The sequence below is a fragment of the Myxine glutinosa genome, chromosome 5 (assembly GCF_964187855.1).
Source record: "Myxine glutinosa chromosome 5, kmMyxGlut1.1, whole genome shotgun sequence".
NCBI lineage: Eukaryota > Metazoa > Chordata > Myxini > Myxiniformes > Myxinidae > Myxine > Myxine glutinosa.
In genome coordinates, this window is record NC_136265.1 from 134,720,829 (window position 1) to 134,743,255 (window position 22,427).

Here is a 22,427-nt window from a genome sequence, read left to right on the forward strand (position 1 = left end):
AGCCTCACCCATTAAAAACATTTCGTCAGTGAGTGACACCTTGAATCTTGATTGATTCTTCACATCACAAGATGTCTTTGTCTTTGACTCTTACCCAATCACCCCTTTCGTGAGCCGACGGAATTAAACCGTCCCGTCTCATTCAGTCACCTTCACCTTCAATACCACGTCCTCGATTCCGAAAGTAATCCTTTCTAAACTTGCATCAAGAACCAGGACACGAACTTACCTGGATGGCGATACTGCAAATGTGGCGCGAACAGGACTAGAATTAGAGGTGAGAGGTTCACGTCAGGAGTCTTCGCACTAAACCTAAAACTTTCGTTCGCATCGCCAAAAGATATCTTAGCCAAATACCCCAAACGAACGGGGACAGGATATTGGTGAGAGGTCAGTCAGTACGCCGATCGCCGGTGACGTTTTGTTCTTATTCTTCTTCTTCAGTTGCGTTTTCTTCTTCATCATATATGTGGTAAAATTGCGGCGATACACTGAAGCAACCATTCAAGCAAAAATATATCGTGAATAAACCTTTTGGTGATTTCACCTTCTTTAAAAACACTTAATACACATGAGAAGCCTGCATGTCGTCAACAATGAGAAAAACAAATCGCTCACGACGCTGCCGCGAACTACACTGCCGCGGTCACAATGTCAGGCCAAAATGTATCCGAGGAAGATGAAACGTAATGATGCAGATTACACCTTGATTCATGAAAAATAAAAGCAATTTTTATAACGTAGAATAAATAAAACAACACCATCCATCTGATATTATGGACAGAACAGTGATTTTCCAACTGGCCTTTGATTGCTCGCTTGTATTAATACTAATACTAATAGTAATACGGTAATACTAATAGGCAATAACATTTTACCGGTTATTATTTAATTTGGTTAAATGAAAGCGCCGTCAGAGACGGCACCATCTTTAATCATCATCATAATCATTATTCCAATCCTGATGTCTGTCTCCTTCGCCTATCTGCACTTGCAATCCTTATATCCAACCCTTTTTGTGCGGTGCGTGGGACGACGGTGACAAACTCCCCCACGTCATCTTCACACCCAGGTTTTCCCCGACATCCGCACCAGGCTCCCCCAACCCCACCCCTGATCGGCTTCCACCTTCCACGGAATATATACAGACTTGGCATTTAATATGGAATATTTTTTTGTGGGGGTGAACTTACTTTTCAAGATGACTTGGAACCAAAAGTTCATTGGAATTATGTTGAAATTATTCTAGATTTTGTTAATGTGACCATTAAAAGAAACAAAAACCACATTTGACATTTCGAAGCAAATAGATTGATCCTTGAAAGTGATGTAAACTGATATCGAACTCAATTCATGGACAGTACTGTGTTAAACTTCTGTACGTTTTCCAGAAGTATCTCTTTATTTTGCACATTAGCCAAAAATTTTTTAACAAAAACAAAAGTTAAATTACGACTGGGATTACGGACAGTAAAATTACAGTTCAGTACTTCGTGTAACCCCCACGAGCATTCAGGAGAGCACGTACACATTGAGGCATGCTGTTCACGAGATTTGCCAAGGTTTGGACAGGAATCGCTTGCCATGCAGTGACAATAGCCTGCTGCAATTCACGCACAGAGGTCGGCTGCTGGTCCAAGTGGTCGATTTGACGCGTTAATTCTGCCCACAAGTTCTCTATCGGATTCATATCCGGGGACATGGCAGGCCACTCCATATGCTCTACACCACGGTCAGCAAGAAAGTGTTGGATCATGCGAGCACGATGAGGCCGTGCATTGTCGTCTTGGAAGACAAAGTTTCCTCTAAAGGCTGCACGAGCAAAAGGAAGCAATGTTTCTTCCAGAATCGCCCTGTACTTGAACTGGTTCAGGTTTCCATTCAGAACAACCGGGTCAGTTTTGCCCCCTGCATGAAAAGCAGCCCAAACGGTCACCCCACCACCTCCAGCTTGGACTCTTGGCACTATACAATCTTCGTTGTAGGCTTCATGCACTTGTCTGCGCACTCGGCCGCGGCCATCTTGACGGTAGGCCAGAAATCTAGACTCGCCACTGAAGATCACGTGATTCCAGTGTCATGGCTGCCATTGTCGGTGCTCTTTGGCCCACTGCAATCGGTGCTGGCGGTGTTGTCTGGTCAGGCGTGGCTTTCTCAGGGGACGCCTGGCACGTTAGCCTGCTTGAACCAGTCGTTGGTTGACTAGCCTTCTGGATACAGGCACATTTGTCAGTTGCTGCCACTCAACCATAAGCCGATTAGCTGACTTGGTACGTATACAAGTAAAAATTTGAGAATTTGTGCTTATATAAAATGTTGGAAGCATTTCGTGTTAAAAGTGGTTAAACAAGTTTTTTAGGATATTCGAGGGTGCTGAATTCAAAAATGCTGTTTAACCGGTTCAATTTTGGAGTCTTCACCTTCAAATTGTAAAAAACAAAATGCCCGCCATTTTCAGCATATTTTTTGCCATAACTTGTATTTTAAGCAACATAGAAGGCTCAAAATAGTGGCAATACCCATGTTTGTGATACTGAGGATTCCAAATTTACTGTTACCTAAGTTGTAACTAGTTTGGTTTCGCCGCCATATTGATCATCAAGATGGCCACAATGTTTGATTTAAATACAAAGAAACAAATTGAAATATAGTACGCCTGGAGTCTTTTGCAAAGTGTGCTTTGGACTATTTTGAAAAGCGAGTAAAATGAGACAATGAAGGAATTGAGGTCTTGTGGTTGAGTTACATACACCTTCGCCTTCATGTGACCCCAGAGGAAAAGGTCACATGGGGTCAGGTCCGGTAACCGTGGAGGCCATTCGATCACGTGATTCATAGCCACCCTTTCATGGAAGAGCTCTCCGCCAGTATGTTATCTGGGTTATTGACATGTATATTGATTATACATGTATTGTATACCTGTGATTGTAAACACTATTAACGCCCTCTTGCGGGCATTACTGATATCTGACTCGGTCACGGGAATAAACTACATGTTAACACCGCATTAACGAAGCGAAGCACCACTGAGGCACCTTTGCGTAGGTGCCCAGTCTTGCTAAAATCCTTTGACGCCCATACTTCACCCCCTTACTTTGATGCCACCCATGGATGTCAAATTGTGAAGTTTGAGGTGAGAAGTGGTTCAGAAATGAACATGATAAGTGAGTCGATGGCTGAGGTGTTGGTTTTGGATATCCTGGTCGACGAATATGGATATGATGATTATTTTCTGAAAATAAGAAATGAGTAATTTAAAACGTTAATTGTAATTTGTTTTCTTTTTCATTACAGGTAGTGCGATAACTCCCTCACCATGGATGCATTACTTAGCCTTAAAAGACCAGTCCCAGTTTCGCTCAACCTGTGCATAATATGCCAAGATATAAAGACAAACGATAAACTGTTTGCTGCCACAGAAAAAGGCCTCAACACATTATCAAATGTTACCCACGAGCGACAAAAGTTACGACATGTCAAGTACAAGGATGCAGTTGACAGACTCTCAGAAGCCCTGAAACACGACTCTAAAAAACAACTAGTTTGGCATAAATCATGCTATGCTATGTATACAAACAAAACGAAACGAGATAAACTCAAGGCGGACTCATTGGCAGAGAGTAGCCCGTCCTCTAGTTCATCAGCATCAAGAACAGAAACCCAACCTTCCTCATATCGTCGTAGTAGCTCACTGCCCATTAATTGGGAATTCTGCATGTTCTGCCAAGAGGACAAGGCCAAGCAGAAGTTGACTTCAGTCACCACCTTCAAGAAGAGCACTGAAATATTAGAAGCTTCTGAGTTTGAAAAAAAAATGCGAGTGCGTGTTGCTGGTGTTAGTGACCTAATTGCCGCGGAAGGAAAGTACCATCTCTCCTGCTATGTGCAGTTCACCAGAAAGACAACCCAAACTAAACAGGATTCTCGACATGCTGATATTGCAATGCTGTGGCTTTGCGATGAGCTCAAGTATTCTGCTGAGCACGGTCATGTATTAGAGCTAAAAGAAGTGTGGAACCGGTATTGTACAATTGCTGAAGAATCCAACGTAGATATTCCAGTGTCATTTACCAGCAGAATGAGCACCTTCACGGATAAATTGGCAGATAAGATTGGTGAATTCTATGAGATACTTGTACTTCGTGATAACGAAGCAAGTGAGCGACGCAGTGTCTTTGTTCCACTGAAGTTTGCCCACATACCCATTTCAAAGATAACACGCGAAGAGGATGACGACACCATAGTCACAATCCCCACCTATAAACCACAGGAAGAAGATGAATTGCTCTCTATGGTACATGTTGCTCTGAAACTAAGAGGTGATATTCTTTCACAACCAGCACATGAAGGAGTGGACGTCAGTGAGCAGGCAGCAATAGAATGCGTACCCGATAGCTTGTATATGTTCCTTAACATGATGCTGGGCGGCCAGCGTCTACTAGAGCAAGATATTGATGAGGATTATGATGAAAGCAAAGAGGAGTCAGTAAGACGATGCCGCATCCTCAGTATTGCACAAGATTTGATTTACACAGCTAGTGGTGACAAGCACTTGACGCCAAAACACATCGGATTAGGCAGTGCCCTGCACCAAGCAACTCGCTCAAAGGAACTAGTGCAGATGTTTCACAATGCTGGACATGTTATAAGCTACACAGACGTACGTCGATTAGACACAGCCTTAGCAGAGAGTACGCTGCAAGGAATGGATGAAAGTGGGGCTGTCTTACCACCCAAGTTAGTGAAAGATCGTTTCGTTTTTTTCTCTGCTGACAATATTGATATTAACGAAAACACGCTTGATGGGAAAAACTCCTTCCATGCCACACAATTTGCTGCTTGGCAGAGAGGACCACCTGCTGGCAGTCTCCTAGATGGTATCAAACTCTCAAAAAATACTACATTGAGTATTCCTGATGCCATGAATGATATCTTACCTGTACATGCCAACTCTAAGAGTATTACTCAACCTCCTTTCAGAGCTGCTACTAAACAGGAGTGGTTTGACATTCCCCTTGAAGAATCACCTTCAGCGTTGAAAGCACAGGCAACAGATAATGCGTTCATGATGACAAGACAATCAACTTCTCCAATATTGAGCTATACGGTATTTATAAAGTATAATTACTAAAAGGCAGCCATTTTGGAACTTTACCCCTTTTTTAAATGCACTTTAGAAATGATTTAATATCATTTTTTTTGTTCTAAAGAAATTAAAAGCGCATTTGACCAGTGAAAGTGATGTACATAAAAAGAATACACCCCAGAAATTACCAAAAATATGGCGGCCATCTTGGAATTCAACATGGCGGCGAAACCAAACTAGTTACAACTTAGGTAACAGTAAATTTGGAATCCTCAGTATCACAAACATGGGTATTGCCACTATTTTGAGCCTTCTATGTTGCTTAAAATACAAGTTATGGCAAAAAATATGCTGAAAATGGCGGGCATTTTGTTTTTTTACAATTTGATGGTTAAGACTCCAGAATTGAACCGGTTAAACAGCATTTTTGAATTCAGCACCCTCGAATTATCCTAAAAAACTTGTTTAATCACTTTTAACACAAAATGCCTACACTATTCGAAAATTCTCAAATTTTTACTTGTCTAACGGCCATTGCGGACTAACCGGTGCAGCTGGCGATCGTCCCTCCTTGTGGTTATGCGGGGACGTCCTGGCCTCGGTATTGGAGTAGGGACACCCCTCTGAGCATTTCGTTTCAGGATCTTTGACACCTGACCTTGAGTGATGCCTTACTGCCGAGCAATAGCACGCTGTTTCATGCCAGAATTTCGTAAAGCCACCACTCCATGACAAACAGCTTTGTCGAGTTGACGGACCATCTCCAGAGGAAGCGGCAATAACTTTTGGAGACGTGCAGCAGTTGTTTTCCACTAATACAGAACGCAACAACCCTTATATACCCGATTGTGAAGCCAATCGTCAAATGTACCTGTCCGTACTTTTTGTCACGCCAACTGTGATATAATCCTGTTATTGACTTCTTGCTGTGACAGACAATCAGTGACATGGTTGTTCTAACGAAGAAATCACCGAAGCATAAAAGAAACTCACCAGATTGATATACTGAGTTCAGAAAATAAACCCAAGTCAAGAAGAAAAAAAAATTCCATATTAAATGCCAAGTCTGTATGTCCATCCACCCATGCCCCAGCCCCTACTTGCAAACTGCATACCCCACTCCCTCTTTGCTACCTGCATGCCACACCCCCTCCTTGCTACCTGCATATGCCCCACCCCCTCCTTGCAACCTGCATATTCAGTGTACCATGGGTGGGAAGAAGGGTAGGATACCTGAAGATGAGATAGGATTTATCTGTGCATAAGAGAGATCAGGTTTCTGTGAAATAATTCCCAGACTGATTACACTGAATCGTGGGGTGAGGCAGTTTCCTTCATACAACTTGCCTTCTCTTCCTGGAAGCTCTTCCTGGAAGGCAAACCCGATCAAAAGCAACCTCAGATCATTCCACAAAGCCTGGAACAAATGTGTCTACTCTCAGGAAAGCCAGAAAACAGCATCTGCCAAAACTCTATGCTGAACTGCCACACCTGTCTCCTTCTTCAAAGACCTGGTGGCACCTTTTGGAGTTTGCCTACTGATGTATGCTCCCTCTCCAATCCTCCCCTCACTTCAAATAGCAATACAGCTGACTCGACTTGTGAGAAGGCCAAATGCTTCAATTCTGTATTTGCTTCAAAATCTTGTGTACCCAACCCCTCACTCCCTAACGTCTCGTACCCAACTGCCCCTGGATACAGTGTATTTCCCACTTGAGAAGGTGGAGAGTCTTCTGGCAAAACATCGACTCCGATTCTACGACAGGCTCAAACGGAATCTGCGCTGCTACTTGCTACTCTTGCTCATCCTCTTCCTGCTCTGTTCACGCGATCATGATCTCTGGGGCAGTTTCCGTCTGCCTGGTTTCACAGTACCCGGTCATTCTACCTTGGACATGCTGCTTCTACTCTCCCAACAATGGATGGAAGCCCTCAATGGGAGGCATGAGATCAGGGCCGTCGCTCTCACCATATCTCGAGCATTTGATACAGTTTGGCACCCTGCATTGATCTCCAAACTCATCTTTAAAAACAGTATTGCCATCGCATAACAATCCCTACATCACTGCCTCATTTACACTTCATCAATTATTGCTTCAAGCTACTACAAACACTCCACTGGTTACAACAGTACTTGATTACTCTTGTAGTGTAGCCACGTACTGAGACTCTACAAATTAGCAGCTGGAGTACAATGTTATAATATCAGTACATGATCATCAACTTCTTACAAACTGCATGAACATCTCTAATAACAGCATTCTATAATTATCTGCGTTTGTGATTGGTTATTCTAAGTTGATAAAAAAAGAAAAGTAGGAAAGACAATTGAAGTTGCAAGAAGTCCCTGAAATTATATATGAGCTTCTTATACTTATGCAGAAATGAAATATAGGAGCTTCTAATACTTCTAGCTCGGCCTAGCCCTAGACAATAGTCTGGAGGCAGTGATGTAGAGATTGTTATGTGATGGCAATACTGTTAGCTACTCTCTAAACCAACATAATCCCTATCTTGTTTAGAACCTTTTTTAGACTGTAGTTTGTCATCCCTACATTGCCTTTTTAATTTAGCATAAAAAATTTTTATTCACTTGTTTCTGTAATTTTTTGCAATGTGGAATAACACAATGGTATGTGGTACTCAGAGGATACCCAATCTTGGAGCAAAAGTGTCAAGATATCTTAGTCGGCAATGTCAAACACTGCACATGTGTTCCTATATTGTCTTACGTAACCCTGACTGTATCTTGCAGCTCTGTCTTATTGCTCGTTTCTCAAAGAGTAATGTCTTCATCCAGCCTCAGGCCACAAAAGGACCTGTTCTTAGAAATGCCCAAAATAACTGGTGAGGTTTGAAGACATGCAGTTGTGTTCCTGAAGAACATGAAGACATGTTTGAAGACATGTTTGAAGACATGCACATGTTCCTATATTGTCTTACATAACCCTGACTGTATCTTGCAGCTCTGTCTTATTGCTCGTTTCTCAAAGAGTAATGTCTTCATCCAGCCTCAGGCCACAAAAGGACCTGTTCTTAGAAATGCCCAAAATAACTGGTGAGATTTCAAGGTTTTCCTCTAACCAATAGGGTGGGGACAGAGGGGAGGGGCGGAGCCTCTCAGGAGGGATTTATGCAAGGCCAGACATGTGAAAGACACTCTCGTGGGTTTTACTGATTTGTTCACTTGAAGTGTCAATAAAACTTATTTTACACTCGAAATGCAAGTGTCCTCGATAAACTACTATGAGAGTATGAAAAGATACTCCAACCTTCGTTTTGTATCAGTGGGTGGGGCCGAAATTTTTTATCCGACATTTTTTATCCGAGTCATCCCTGCGTTAGTACATAGAGTCGAGAGTACCAGCGCACTCTCTGATAATAGTTTTGTAAAATTAATTTCAATGAAGAACTTTATCAAGACAATATATAAGTATTTATCTGTAGTATCCAAATCCTGGTTCTGGGAAATCAGAAGACCTCGGTAATACTTGAGTGGATTTTCCCCAGACAAAAACACAGTCACTATAAATCATCAGAAAGACGTTAGTCAAACACACTGTACACGTGACACGCTTTCTTATCTGCGCATGCACATAGCAAGGTTCAGGGTTGATTGAGTAAGAGTGGGGAAGGGCGTGGCCTTGCCAACTACAATGGCGTCGGTCCAGTACGAGAGAACACACTCTCAGAGAGTATCTGTAAATATTTAACTGTAGAAATGAACTGGAGAAACAAATTATAACAAAGGATGCTGCACCAAGTAAAACTCCAGTCATTGCCATTGAGAGAGGCCCAGCTGAGAAATACACCGTCTGAATAATTATTATAATATTTGAGTAAATGATGTTCTACTACTGATTTACAAATGTTGTAGTACAAACTTTATAGACGTGCTCACCAGTGGCGTCCTGAGGGTGTTTGGCATAATCTTTTTTTTTTTTTTTATAACATAATTGTTCCTCCTCCACCCCCTGCTTCCACCTCCCTCTCCCAAATCCCCAACACCAGTAGCCATAGGTATAAATACTAATAGGGCATAGACAAAAGGAAACTAGGATCTTTATATTGAAATATCAATTAATTGACCATTGACCACTCCAGGCGATGCAGTATGCCAAAACAAAGATGAAAGGAACACTAAATGTCAGTTTAAATATTTAAAACGAGGGGGCCCGTTGGTCCATTGGAACAAATTTTAATTGGGGACTTTTGGATCTTCGGGAACTTTTGGGTCTTTGGGGACTTTTGAGTCATCAGGGTCATCTGGGTCTTTTTGGTCCTTAGGGACTTTTGGGTCATGTGGGTTTTTTGGGTACTTGGGGACTTTTGATTCATCGGGACTTTTGGGTCATCAAGGGCTTTTTGGGTCCTTGGGGACTTATGGGTCCTCGTGGACTTTTGGGTGATCTGGGTCTTTTGGGTCATCTGGATGTTTTGGGTCCTCAAGGGTCTTTTGGGTCCTCAGGGACTTTTTGGTCATTAAGGACTTTTTGGTCCTTGGGGACTTTTGGGTGATTTGGGTCATCGGGGACTTTTGGGTGATTTGGGTCATCAGGGGTCTTTTGGGTCTCAAGTGTTAAAGGGTCTTCCAAGGTCTAAGAGGTCTCAGCAGTCTAAAGGGTTAAAAGGCACATTTGAATAGTACGTAATTGGACTTTTGAGTCATCAGGGTCATCTGGGTCTTTTTGGTCCTCAGGGACTTTTGGGTCATGTGGGTTTTTTGGGTACTTGGGGACTTTTGATTCATCGGGACTTTTGGGTCATCAAGGGCTTTTTGGGTCCTTGGGGACTTATGGGTCCTCGTGGACTTTTGGGTGATCTGGGTCTTTTGGGTCATCTGGATGTTTTGGGCCCTCAAGGGTCTTTTGGGTCCTCAGGGACTTTTTGGTCATCAAGGACTTTTTGGTCCTTGGGGACTTTTGGGTGATTTGGGTCATCGGGGACTTTTGGGTGATTTGGGTCATCAGGGATCTTTTGGGTCTCAAGTGTTAAAGGGTCTTCCAAGGTCTAAGGGGTCTCGGCAGTCTAAAGGGTTAAAAGGCACATTTGAATAGTACGTAATTAATTAATAGACGTGAAAAAGTATGACACACACACACACACACCTCGTCCATTTATAGTAGATTCAATTCGCGTGGATTCCTTGTTCAGGCTGTTTTTATACAATGGCATCAGTGATGCGCCGACGTAGCGAATCTGGCGCCGAGAAACCGTGACTCGAGATGGTTTGTTGATCACGAGGTTTGCTTTTGCTTTGACCCGAGACTAGAGGATTCGTGATCACGTGTCCCGTGTGTGGTGTGTGGTGTGATTATTTTATTTCCATAAATGTAACTGAAAAACAAGGCATTTCCCGAGGCAGGATATTTCTGCTGATATTATTTGATGCCACGTAACATTATCACGCATAACGTCAACACTGAGGCAAATGTGTCTTGCGGCTCCGCCACCATCAAGCTGATTGACAGTCATAGCCACGCCTACCGCGGTCCTAATCTTTGACAAAGGAATGTAGTTTTACGTACTTTTCAAGGAATCCTTTCAAGCTATTACAATTATAATACCAATGGATGTTGCAGGAAGAAAAACTCTGTCGGATGGTAGCAGAATCATTGCCATTGATAGAGGCAGCTCGGAAATATGCCGTCTGAAGAAGATTATTATCTATATAATAATAGCGTAAGGACTCGACTTTGTTATCCCTTTTACGCCGCACCCAGTGACCCAATGCCCACGGCACTAATGGATTTACGATCTACGAACCGCACTCTTTGTTTATCACGTACAGCCATACTCGAAAAATCTGAATTAGCCGACGTTGGGGCCCAAAAGCATCCGATTAACTGCCGATACGACGCCATCTTACGACGCCATCGTATTGGCGTCTGCTGGGCGAAGGCGAAGCGAGCCGTCCTCTGATTGGACAGTCGAGTGGTGTGAACATGGGTGGTGTGAACCAAATAGTCTTTTTATTCCCTTGAACATTTTAAATTAGGATATATAAGGAAACGTCTTTATCGTCATTTTAATAAAGTTAAATGGAGTGACGTTGCGATACTCGGGGTGCGTTGCATAAATCCTCGTAACTCAGAGAGGTGTAGCAGGTGGCGAGACGTAAGGAAGCTTAAAGATAACGAGCTGAAACAGACGAACGAGATGTCAATCCCTTTCTACACCGAACGGCAATAAAAGTATGAGAGCGGGAAGGCATGGCCTGAGCACTTCGAGCAGAGAGGACTGATTGGACTTAACTTAAAGAGAAAAAATTGGAGCTTAACGGAAGAAGAAGATCCCGTGAGCGCTCCCCTATGCCTCCATAATGGTACACTCTATCCATACACCACATCCTCCCTTCCGTGGATGTTCCACGGGTTTCGGCTAGTTATTATTATTATTATTATTATTATTATTATTATTATTATTATTATTATTATTATTATTATTATTATTATTATTATGAACGACAACATGAATTCCCGGGTTTGACCGATCTCGTTATTTCGCATTATTTTGCTTTTGCCTTGGTCTGGAGAACTGAAAAGTGATCCCTACCTCGACAATCAGCTGAACAGACCAGGTAGGCTCTCATATGTAGCCAAAGCGACTTTTTAAAGAACATAATCCGACTTTAGTTTTGTATGTAGCAGATGGGACCGACATTTTTTTTTCACGCCATCCCTACATAAAGAGTACTAGCGTACTCTCTGATATAATTGTTGTGTCGATCATGCTCAAGAAGCTTCAAACTGATCAGACTGTGTTCTCCCTGTCAAATTATGACATCATAATTAAGGCTCCAATGACGTCATCATCAACATATCTTATTCCACATTGGGAGTACTTTGCAATGAGCCATGTTTCCATTTTTTCCATGGAGCGGTTTCAGTGATATGGAGGTGCAACGTTTTTCGATTTTTCCAAGATGGCAACTGTACCACGTGACCTATGACATCATAATTATCAATAAAATGTTCTATAGGCTGAGGAGCTCCTATGGTGAAAATTCCGTGTCCATCGGACTAACAGTTGCAGAGAAAACAAGACCGAAAGTTTAACAGTGGCGTAGCCGGGCTTGTAAAATATTATAAATCACAAACATACATGATGAGCATTTTAAACCGCCGCTAATGCTGTTTATGACATTAAACAAAGAAATTTGAAGGAATCCAGAAATCCGTGAGGTAAGTTTTACTTACAGAACTGAGCGAAGATCTACTGTAATCTAGATTATACCCCACAAGTGTTGGGTACGTACCGTTTTGTTGGAAGAGACGTAACGCCGATGCTTTCGATATTTGATTGTCATTTTAACAATCGGTTTGTTTGTGTTTCACACTGAATGAAAAATGTAAAGGTAGAGCATGGCCATTGTGATATATGACAGGTTCAACGATATGTTCCGCATGAACGGCATATAAATCAAAGTGGCGGTGTGTGGAGAGTCAGCCGCCGTACCGCCGTAATGACATCAGACGTAATCACATCACCCTGTCATGTGACCAGATTCTCAGCTCTGATTGGTATATGTTTGAGGGGACATACATACATACATACAGACGGACAAACACTTTTCTAGATGGCTTTGCCCTATGGGCTACACCGTAAAAATTCATTCTGATCAGATGGAGCATTATACTTGTCGAATGACGACGTCATAATGAAGGCATCGATGACATCCTCATTAAGATATCTTATTCCCCATGGGGAGTACTTGACAATGAGCCACGTTTCCATTTTTTTCCATGAAGCGGTTTCAGAGATATAGAGGTGCGATTGTTTTTCCAAGATGGCGCCCGTACCATGTGACCTATGACATCATAATTATCATTAAAACTATACAGGCGGGGGCTCCTTTGGTGAAAATTTCATGTCAATTGGACCAACTGTTGCCGAGAAGATGAATTTTAAAAATGCAAACACGCATGGCACACGTACGCAACCAAATGCCTAACCCTGCTTTTCGCTTCACGAGTGCAGGGTAACAATGCTAACAGATGAGACACCCAGCTTAATGTCCATCCGAGGGTCGACGTAACCTGTGATGCAACACCCTGCCTGCGAAGCACCAATCAGACAATTTATAGTCGGGGCAGGAATTGAGCCCAGACTAGACAGTTAAAAGGTAAGTGCACTACCTCTGAAACTAACACAGTACACACTGTATTAGTGTGCACTGTGTTAGTGTGTACATGTACACACAAGTACACCTTACTTCGTGTATATACAGTCGTGGCCAAAAATATTGGCACCCTTGCACTTTTTTCAAATAACTCACAATTTCCTCTAAAAACAAGTTGAAATTGACAAAAGTATTTGGTCTCCACAATTCTTTATTTCACTGTTAATATTACAGAACCTTTGTTTTTGATTCAGAACTTAATATGTCCTTTTAAATCAGAAAATAAAAAGAAATGGCATTGACAAAATTATTGACATCCTAGACTTAATGTTTGGTAGCACAGACTTTGGACAAAATAACTGCAGTCAAGCGCTTCCTATAGCCATGAATGAGCTTCATACACATATTTACTGACAGTTTGTCCCACTCTTCTTGTGTAAACTGCTCCAGTTCTCCCAGATTTGAAGGGTGCCTTCTCCCAACTGCTGTTTTCAGATCTCCCCACATGTGTTCAATGGGATTTAGATCTGGACTCATTGCTGGCCACTTCAGAACAGTCCAGCGTTTTGTCTTGAACCATTCCTGGGTGCTTTTTGAAGTGTGTTTGGGGACATTGTCCTGCTGCAAGACCCATGACCTTCGACGGAGACCCACCTTTCTGACACTGAGTTGAACATTGTGCTCCAAAATGCCTTGGTAATCTCCTGATTTCATGATACCATGCACACATTCATGGTACCCAGTGCCAGAGGCAGCACAGCAACTGCAAAACATCACTGAACCTCCTCCAAATTTAACTATAGGGAAGGTGTTCCTTTTTTTGAAGGCTTCATTTCGTTTTCTGTAAACATAGAGATGATGTGCTTTACCAAAAAGCTCTAATTTGGTCTCATCTGTCCACAGGACATTCTCCCAGAAGGATTTTGGCTTGTTCAGGTGTATTTTGGCAAGCTCCAGTCGGGTTTTCTCAGCAGTGGGGTCCTCCTGGGTCACCTACCATAGAACCCCCTTTCATTGAGTTGGAGACGGATGGTGGGAGTTGAAACTGTCGTACCTTGTGTCTGAAGGTCAGCGTGAATCTCTGGCAGTTGATCGAGGTGCTCTCTCCACCATTTGAACAATCCTTCGCTGCAATCTTCAATCAAGTTTTCTCTTGTGGCCACATTCAGGGAGGTTGGCTACAGTGCCATGGACCTTAAACTTCCTGATAACATTGCGTATGGTGGACACAGGAACATCATGGTCTCTGGAGATGGACTTGAAACCTTGAGATTGTCCATGCTTGGCTACAATCTTGTGTCTGACCTCCTCAGACAATTCTCTGGTTTTCTTTCTTTTCTCCTCAGTCATTGCGGTACACACAGTGACACAAAACAACAGAATGACTCCTTTTCTCTATTCAACCTGGTTGAATGAGGGATTTTTTTTTATTGCAGGCACCTGCAACTTACCACAGGTGAGTTCAATTCCAAAGTAAAGGAGAATCACCTGCTTGAAATCTAATTATTTCTAACAACTTCTAAAAGGTGCCAATAATATTGTCCGGGCAATTTTAGGATTTCTGTGTGGAATAAGCTCAGATTTAGTAATTTTTTCAGCTTTTTTTGTTTTGTTCCACTGCAAACCAAAGAAATACATATGTGGATACCAATAGATTTTTTTATTTCAAAATTTTCTTTCAGAAATGGTGCATTATTTGAAAAAAGTGCAACGGTGCCAATATTTTTGGCCACGACCTTGGATCTATACTATAAGAGAGATGTCTGTCTGTCTGTTTGTCTGTGTCACCATCTTTCTCAGAGATGGCGGAACGGATCCTCGTCAAACTTTCAGAGGTTCATCAGTGAGTGTCACGGAGCGTTAGGCAAAAAATAAATTTTTGGGAATTTTTTTTTCTTTTTGGTGGATTTTTTTTTTTCAATCACTCTATAGTGCCTAATATTTTGTAGCGATGTGAAAGGTAATATTAAATGATCCCCGACCCCATTCCTTAGTGGTTGTAGGGAATTGATTTAGGCCCCCACAAATTTTTTTTAATTAAATGGTACCCCTGCGAGTACTACATATGTGACAGATATATTTTGTGACCCGCCACATATTTCCCTCCCATCCAAACATTATTCCTCTTTTCTTCCCTCACCCTCTTGTCTCACCACATCTGCTTCCCCAACCCCCTCTTTCCGTTTATTGCTCAAAATAACTTTCTCAAATTCCAGATGAGTTTGTCCATTCTCTACTCATGACCATGCAATTAACGAAGTACATTGGTATATTGATGTCCTTGGCCTACAGCTCGGCGATTCATGTACGAGGTCCACCATGATGAACCTTAGATCGTCATAAAAAACAAAACAACCAAACTACCTTCAAAAAGCTCTTCCATGATCTTCACCTTCAATGTGTGCCTAAAATACTGTATTCCAGGAGGTTAGGGTTCAGGTTGGAGGATTCTCGTGGTTAAAAAAAAAACACTGCCCAAGGTCACCAAATGGTAAACGGTGTGAGAACAGTGGGAAACAGCCATTGTTTAAATTTTCCAAAAACAAACCCATGAATCCCTCATGTACACGACAATGGTACAAACACCAAGCTCAGACTTAACACATGTGTGGCTTAAATTATCTACCTACTTCTACAATAAGAGAACCCCCCCCCCCCCCCCACAACCACCCCCAAAAAAGAATCAAAATATAAATAAACTTTTGCTGATAACCCTGATCTATTCACCTTCACTCTTTCATTCCTCTTTTCTCCCGCCTCTGGAACAAACTCCCTCACTCTCTTCAATCCCACTCATCCCTCCAGGTCTTTAAAACAGCTGTTCACCACCATCTCTTATCTTCCCCCATCCAACACCTTGATCTTTTCTACCCCAGTTAATTCACCCCAGATCCAATTTTCTGAAATATCTTCTTTCCTGGAAGTCCTAGCAATGTCCATGTGTTTTATACCTCTCCCACCCCCCACCCCCCTTCCCACGCCTCCTCGCCCCCCCAAGCCCTCTCCCTCCCACAGATCTCCCGATGTCCCTGCTCTCAAATGTTGTACTTGTGTGCTTCCCTCTCTCTCCCCATCTTGTCCTCCGCTCCCTCTTTTTATATATTTTGCTCCTTTTATCTTATGTTTTATGTGTCAGTTTGTCTTTTTGTGATTAATGTTAGCGCTTACATGAGCCTCGATCTTGTATACAAAAAAAACAAAAAAAAACCTTTCCATGCTGAAGTAACACAAAGACACACAAGGAACCTTGGCGTGGGAGGAGGCCATTCGGCCCATTAAGCCTGTGTGCGTCAAAACCACATGGATTCAATCGAACAGACCTTAAATACACTGGGAAGGGATAATTCCAGGTCATTACCACATATCCGCCCGAAGCATCAATAAATGAAATATTTAACAGCAAAAGTGCTAAAAATAAGCCAAATCGGTGTAAAGAGACTTACAAGGCAAGTGTATGTCTGAGGAAATGGCTGTTGGGAAGGATGAATGGCACATTATCTCACCAGGTAAAAGGTCTCTTTGTAGCACCAGTTGGGCCCTCTGGCCTGGCAACACGTACTTGCCAAGCCAACGAAAGGGTGGTGAAGGCAACCCCATCAGTAACTTTTCCTGGCAGTCTGTGTTAAAGGGAAAACCTTGACGTCATGTCTTCCACATTCACATTATACCGAGTTTAGGCCTCCATCTCAATCCATGATTACGTTTCTCCAAATATTCTCTTGGATATGCGTTAAGCCTCGTCCAGGTAATCATCCACAACAGACAGGATCGGAATGGATACAGCTAATAACTGATGATGTCCGAGACAGTTTCAGTTACCTGTTTCAGATTGTTGGGAGATGGATCCACGTGTACAAACTTTGACCATTTGTGGTTAGGAAAGAACAGTTTCACCGAAAGAATGAAGTAATACCAACAAATAGGGAGTTAAAGCCAAGTATTCCAGGAATTGCACGGGAAAGAGCCTGAAGACTTCCTCTGCACATGTGAATGTCTGTCCTATGATCGATTACCTTTACAACAAGGTGAACTCTATATACATTTGAGAGGTTCGATTACATCTCCAGCACACCTATAAAGGCAAAGCTTGGGTTTTTGGCAGATGTTCCAAACTGATTGACGTCACTGATCAGAAATTAAACCCGATCAAGCTCGTTAACCCTCACCGCCCAAGGTGGACCGAGGTTATGCTTCAACCCACATTTGTCTGTTTCTGAGCAGGATATCTCAAAACGTTATAAGGATGGATTCTGACAAATCTTGGTGGACAGGTTGGGTGGGTGACAAGGATGAATTGATTCGATTTTGGTGAAGATCTGAATATGGATTCGGATATGAGAATTATTTAATTTTTTTAAGTGATACTTCACCATTGGGAGATCGGGGCAAAACCAACATATAACAGGATATCTCAAAACGTTATGCACGGATTCGGACGAAATTATGTGGACTGGTTGTGTGTGTGACAAGGAAGAATCGATTCAATTTTGGTGAAGATCTGAATATGGATTCTGATATGAGAATTATTTAATTTTTTTAAGTGATACTTCACCATTGGGAGATCGGGGCAAAACCAACATATAACAGGATATCTCAAAACGTTATGAATGGATTTGGATGAAACGTGGTGGACGGGTTTTGTGTGTGACAAGGAAGAATGGATTCAATTTTGGTGAAGATCTGAATATGGATTCGGATATGAGAATTATTTAATTTTTTTAAGTGATGCTTCACCATTGGGAGATCGGGCCAAAACCAACATATAACAGGATATCTCAAAACGTTATGGACGTATTTGGACGAAACTTGGTGGACAGGTTGTGTGTGTGACAAGGAAGAATCGATTCGATTTTGGTGAAAATCCGGAACCGGCTAGTATAATTTTTTAAGATTCTTCACCATTGGGAGATAGGGCCAAAAACGATGCATAGCAGGATATTTCAAAACGTTGTGGACGGATGAATTTGATTAAATGTGATTCTGTGTTGTGTTTTTCTGGTCTACTCTGGGATACAAAACGTAAACTGTTCACCTGGTGGAGGTATGCTCTCGACTGAGTGCCGTTCTAGTTTCAGATGTAACTGTTATTCAAAAAGACCAACACGATATATTTCTACACTATCCTGTCAGTCATAAACTCATTATTGATATTCTCAGTTTACTATTTATGAATGACAGAAGTCTGGACGAGGCTCAAGACATGATGGAGCTGAAGACTGTTAATCGATTTTCAGAATGACCAACAATTCATGTGACCTGATATAATGCAATCTCGAAGACTGCGTTGCATGAGAGTGATAGATGTTGCAGCACACCGAAGACCTTACCTATTGAAGGTCATGTGACTACCTGTTCCACAAAAACTACGGTGAAGCAACAGAGATCCGACGGTGTCCAGAGGTCGACCGTGTGGCCCACGTACCGTATTGAGCTTGAGCGAGCTGCTGAAGGAAGAGCTCGGAGCTGGAGCCGAAAGGAAGAGTTGCATTCAGGCAACGACCCCAAGCAGGGTCACAGGTTAGGCTGACCACCTCGTCTGCCCCTATGGTGAACAAATTCAATCAAAGAATGAAGTACCCCCCTCCCCCCCTTCCCACGCCTCCTCCCTCCAAGCCCTCTCCCTCCCACAGATCTCCCGATGTCCCTGCTCTCAAATGTTGTGTTTGTGTGCTTCCCCTTCTCACCCCATCTTGTCCACAGCTCCCCTTATTATATATTTTATGTGTCGGTTTGATTTTTTTTTGTGTGATAAATGTTAGGTCTTTCACGAGTCTAGATCCTGTATACAAAAAAAAAGAAGAAAAAAAAGATCCCCTTCAAAAAGTTGCTGACCCAGAACTCTTGCGCATTGCGTGCAACATGTAGGTCATGCTTATGCCGCCATCTTGTGACTTGTCATGGTTAAGCTTAAAGGCAACATGAAAACGTTAACAGGAGTTTCTTACCTATAACAGGGAATTCTGGTTTCCTTTCTGCAGGGGCAAAGAAAAAAAGAAATAATTAAATTACCTTCAGATTTTCCAAAGGTTTGAATGTATTAAAGACCATAAGTTAGTACGGTACGGTTTTGGCACAATGGGAACGTGCTGTGGGATAAAAACCCCACAACAAGAAAACCCCTAAAGTGGTGCAAGACCCTCACCACATTGCAGCTCAAATTTCTCGTTCACTGGGATGCATTGCTGAAGACTTACGTCGTCGGCGTGCAGGGGCATACGGCTGTGAGAGTACACGAATACCCTGCACATACCCACAGAAAAGCGGGAGAAGTTTTGGGACAATTATGACCAAGCCTGACATAAATCCCAATTCCATCACCGATCGCAACATATTCTACTCAAGAGCGAGGATAAGCAATAAGAGCCATTCCCCTGTGTCTTCGGACTCGTTGGGCACAATCCCGGACGGGCCACTACTCGGATGACTCATTTGGCTGCTGAGGTAGTTTCCATAGCGAGGGGCACAATCCTGGATGGGCCACCACTCCGAGGACTCATTTGGCTGCTGAGGTAGTTTCCATAGCGAGGGGCACAATCCTGGATGGGCCACCACTCCGAGGACTCATTTGGCTGCTGAGGTAGTTTCCTTAGCGAGGGGGCACAATCCTGGAGGGTCCTCCACTCTGAGGACTCATTTGGCTACCGTGGTAGTTTCCTTAGCGAGGGGGCACAATCCTGGATGGGCCACCACTCCGAGGATTCATTTGGCTGCTGAGGTAGTTTCCATAGTGAGCGGCACAATCCTGGATGGGCCACCACTCCGAGGACTCATTTGGCTGCTGAGGTAGTTTCCTTAGCGAGGAGGCACAATCTTGGACAGTCCACCACTCTGAGGACTCATTTGGCTGCTGAGGTAGTTTCCTTAGCGAGGGGCACAATCCTGGAGGGTCCTCCACTCTGAGGACTCATTTGGCTACCGTGGTAGTTTCCTTAGCGAGGGGGCACAATCCTGGATGGGCCACCACTCCGAGGACTCATTTGGCTGCTGAGGTAGTTTCCATAGTGAGGGGCACAATCCTGGATGGGCCACCACTCCGAGGACTCATTTGGCTGCTGAGGTAGTTTCCTTAGCGAGGAGGCACAATCTTGGACAGGCCACCACTCCGAGGACTCATTTGGCTGCTGAGGTAGTTTCCTTAGCGAGGGGGCACAATCCTGGAGGGTCCTCCACTCTGAGGACTAATTTGGCTACCGTGGTAGTTTCCTTAGCGAGGGGGCACAATCCTGGATGGGCCACCACTCCGAGGACTCATTTGGCTGCTGAGGTAGTTTCCATAGTGAGGGGCACAATCCTGGATGAGCCACCACTCCGAGGACTCATTTGGCTGCTGAGGTAGTTTCCTTAGCGAGGAGGCACAATCTTGGACAGGCCACCACTCTGAGGACTCATTTGGCTGCTGAGGTAGTTTCCTTAGCGAGGGGGCACAATCCTGGAGGGTCCTCCACTCTGAGGACTCATTTGGCTACCGTGGTAGTTTCCTTAGCGAGGGGGCACAATCCTGGATGGGCCACCACTCCGAGGACTCATTTGGCTGCTGAGGTAGTTTCCATAGTGAGGGGCACAATCCTGGATGAGCCACCACTCCGAGGACTCATTTGGCTGCTGAGGTAGTTTCCTTAGCGAGGAGGCACAATCTTGGACAGGCCACCACTCTGAGGACTCATTTGGCTGCTGAGGTAGTTTCCATAGTGAGGGGCACAATCCTGGATGGGCCACCACTCCGAGGACTCATTTGGCTGCTGAGGTAGTTTCCTTAGTGAGGGGCACAATCCTGGACGGGCCACCACTCCGAGGACTCATTTGGCTGCTAAGGTAGTTTCCTTAGCGAGGGGGCACAATCCTGGACGGGCCACCACTCCGATGACTCATTTGGCTGCTGAGGTAGTTTCCTTAGCGAGGAGGCACAATCTTGGACAGGCCACCACTCTGAGGACTCATTTGGCTGCTGAGGTAGTTTCCATAGTGAGGGGCACAATCCTGGATGGGCCACCACTCCGAGGACTCATTTGGCTGCTGAGGTAGTTTCCTTAGCGAGGAGGCACAATCTTGGACAGGCCACCACTCTGAGGACTCATTTGGCTGCTGAGGTAGTTTCCATAGTGAGGGGCACAATCCTGGATGGGCCACCACTCCGAGGACTCATTTGGCTGCTGAGGTAGTTTCCTTAGTGAGGGGCACAATCCTGGACGGGCCACCACTCCGAGGACTCATTTGGCTGCTAAGGTAGTTTCCTTAGCGAGGGGGCACAATCCTGGACGGGCCACCACTCCGATGACTCATTTGGCTGTGAGGCAGTTTCCTCGGTAATAGGGCACAATCCCGGATAGGCCACCACTCCGATGACTCATTGTGGTGCTGAGGCAGTTTCCTTGGCGATGGGGAACAATCCTGGACGGGCCACCACCCTGAGGACTCATCTGGCTACGAAAGTAGCTTCCTTGGTGATGGGGCATAATCCTGGACGGATTGGTGATGGGCCACCACTCGAACACGGGATATACCTGAATAGCTCATTTTTCCCAGAGCTGGTACTCGTTTGCCCCCCCAAGAAATAGTCCTCATTACGATGTGCGCACCTGTTACATTTTCCCTGGCAAGCGGGAAACCAACAAAGGTTGAAACAAAAACCGCAACTATACCTCGCACATCCACTGGCTTGGTCCGAGGTTTGCTAGTGACGACACGACATATGGGATACGACGTTACCGGATCATCGAAGCAAGCCGGATAATGAACGGGATTTTAGATGGACTTATGATGAGCAGCAGCACGTGCAATTTGTAAATGGAAAAATATATTTTGCACCTGAATCAAAACTTACGCATATTCGCGACCACGAGCCACCAGCGCCAAGATCCTGCTGTCGGTGCTGGATTCGCGCACCAACGTAGTCTGGATGGCTTTTACCGACGGTCAAGGAAAGCACCACCGATCCAATCGACAAAGCATGGATCACGGCTCGCTATAAGTGCTTACGTAATCGATCCGTGAGCTCTCGGCACGACGAGCGCGAGTCGTTTCGTACTTCGCGCCAACTCAAGGTGCGTCTCGTGCTCACACCCGTGACGTAACTATCACGGCCACTTCCGATCCCACCAAAGTGCGCAGGCAAACCTTCCCCTTTTACCCAATAAATCCGGAAAACAACTTTCTCCGAAAACTTTTTTTGTCCCGCAAACATCCCGAATCCCGAGCGTTTCCCGATTGGGCTCGCACACG

The 22,427-nt window shown here is 43.9% G+C and overlaps 1 protein-coding gene across 3 annotated transcripts in view; it reads right to left on the reverse strand.

Annotated features, from left to right (window-relative positions):
* LOC137427038 (inositol polyphosphate 5-phosphatase OCRL) overlaps positions 1 to 22,103 on the reverse strand; it is a 112,863-nt gene extending 90,760 nt beyond the window's left edge. For 2 of the 3 annotated variants that reach the window (XM_068116158.2, XM_068116159.2), the window contains exons 1-5: positions 22,030 to 22,103; positions 19,351 to 19,448; positions 19,154 to 19,180; positions 18,631 to 18,750; positions 16,712 to 16,825 (exon numbers count right to left, since the gene is read on the reverse strand). In XM_068116158.2, coding sequence (XP_067972259.2) covers positions 16,712 to 16,825; positions 18,631 to 18,750; positions 19,154 to 19,180; positions 19,351 to 19,423 — 334 coding nt within the window. In that variant the 5' untranslated portion in view covers positions 19,424 to 19,448; positions 22,030 to 22,103. Of the gene's footprint in view, positions 1 to 229; positions 470 to 16,711; positions 16,826 to 18,630; positions 18,751 to 19,153; positions 19,181 to 19,350; positions 19,449 to 22,029 lie in introns of those variants that run through there. The other variant, XM_068116160.2, reaches the window with a different exon arrangement.
* Positions 22,104 to 22,427: the final 324 nt, after the last annotated feature.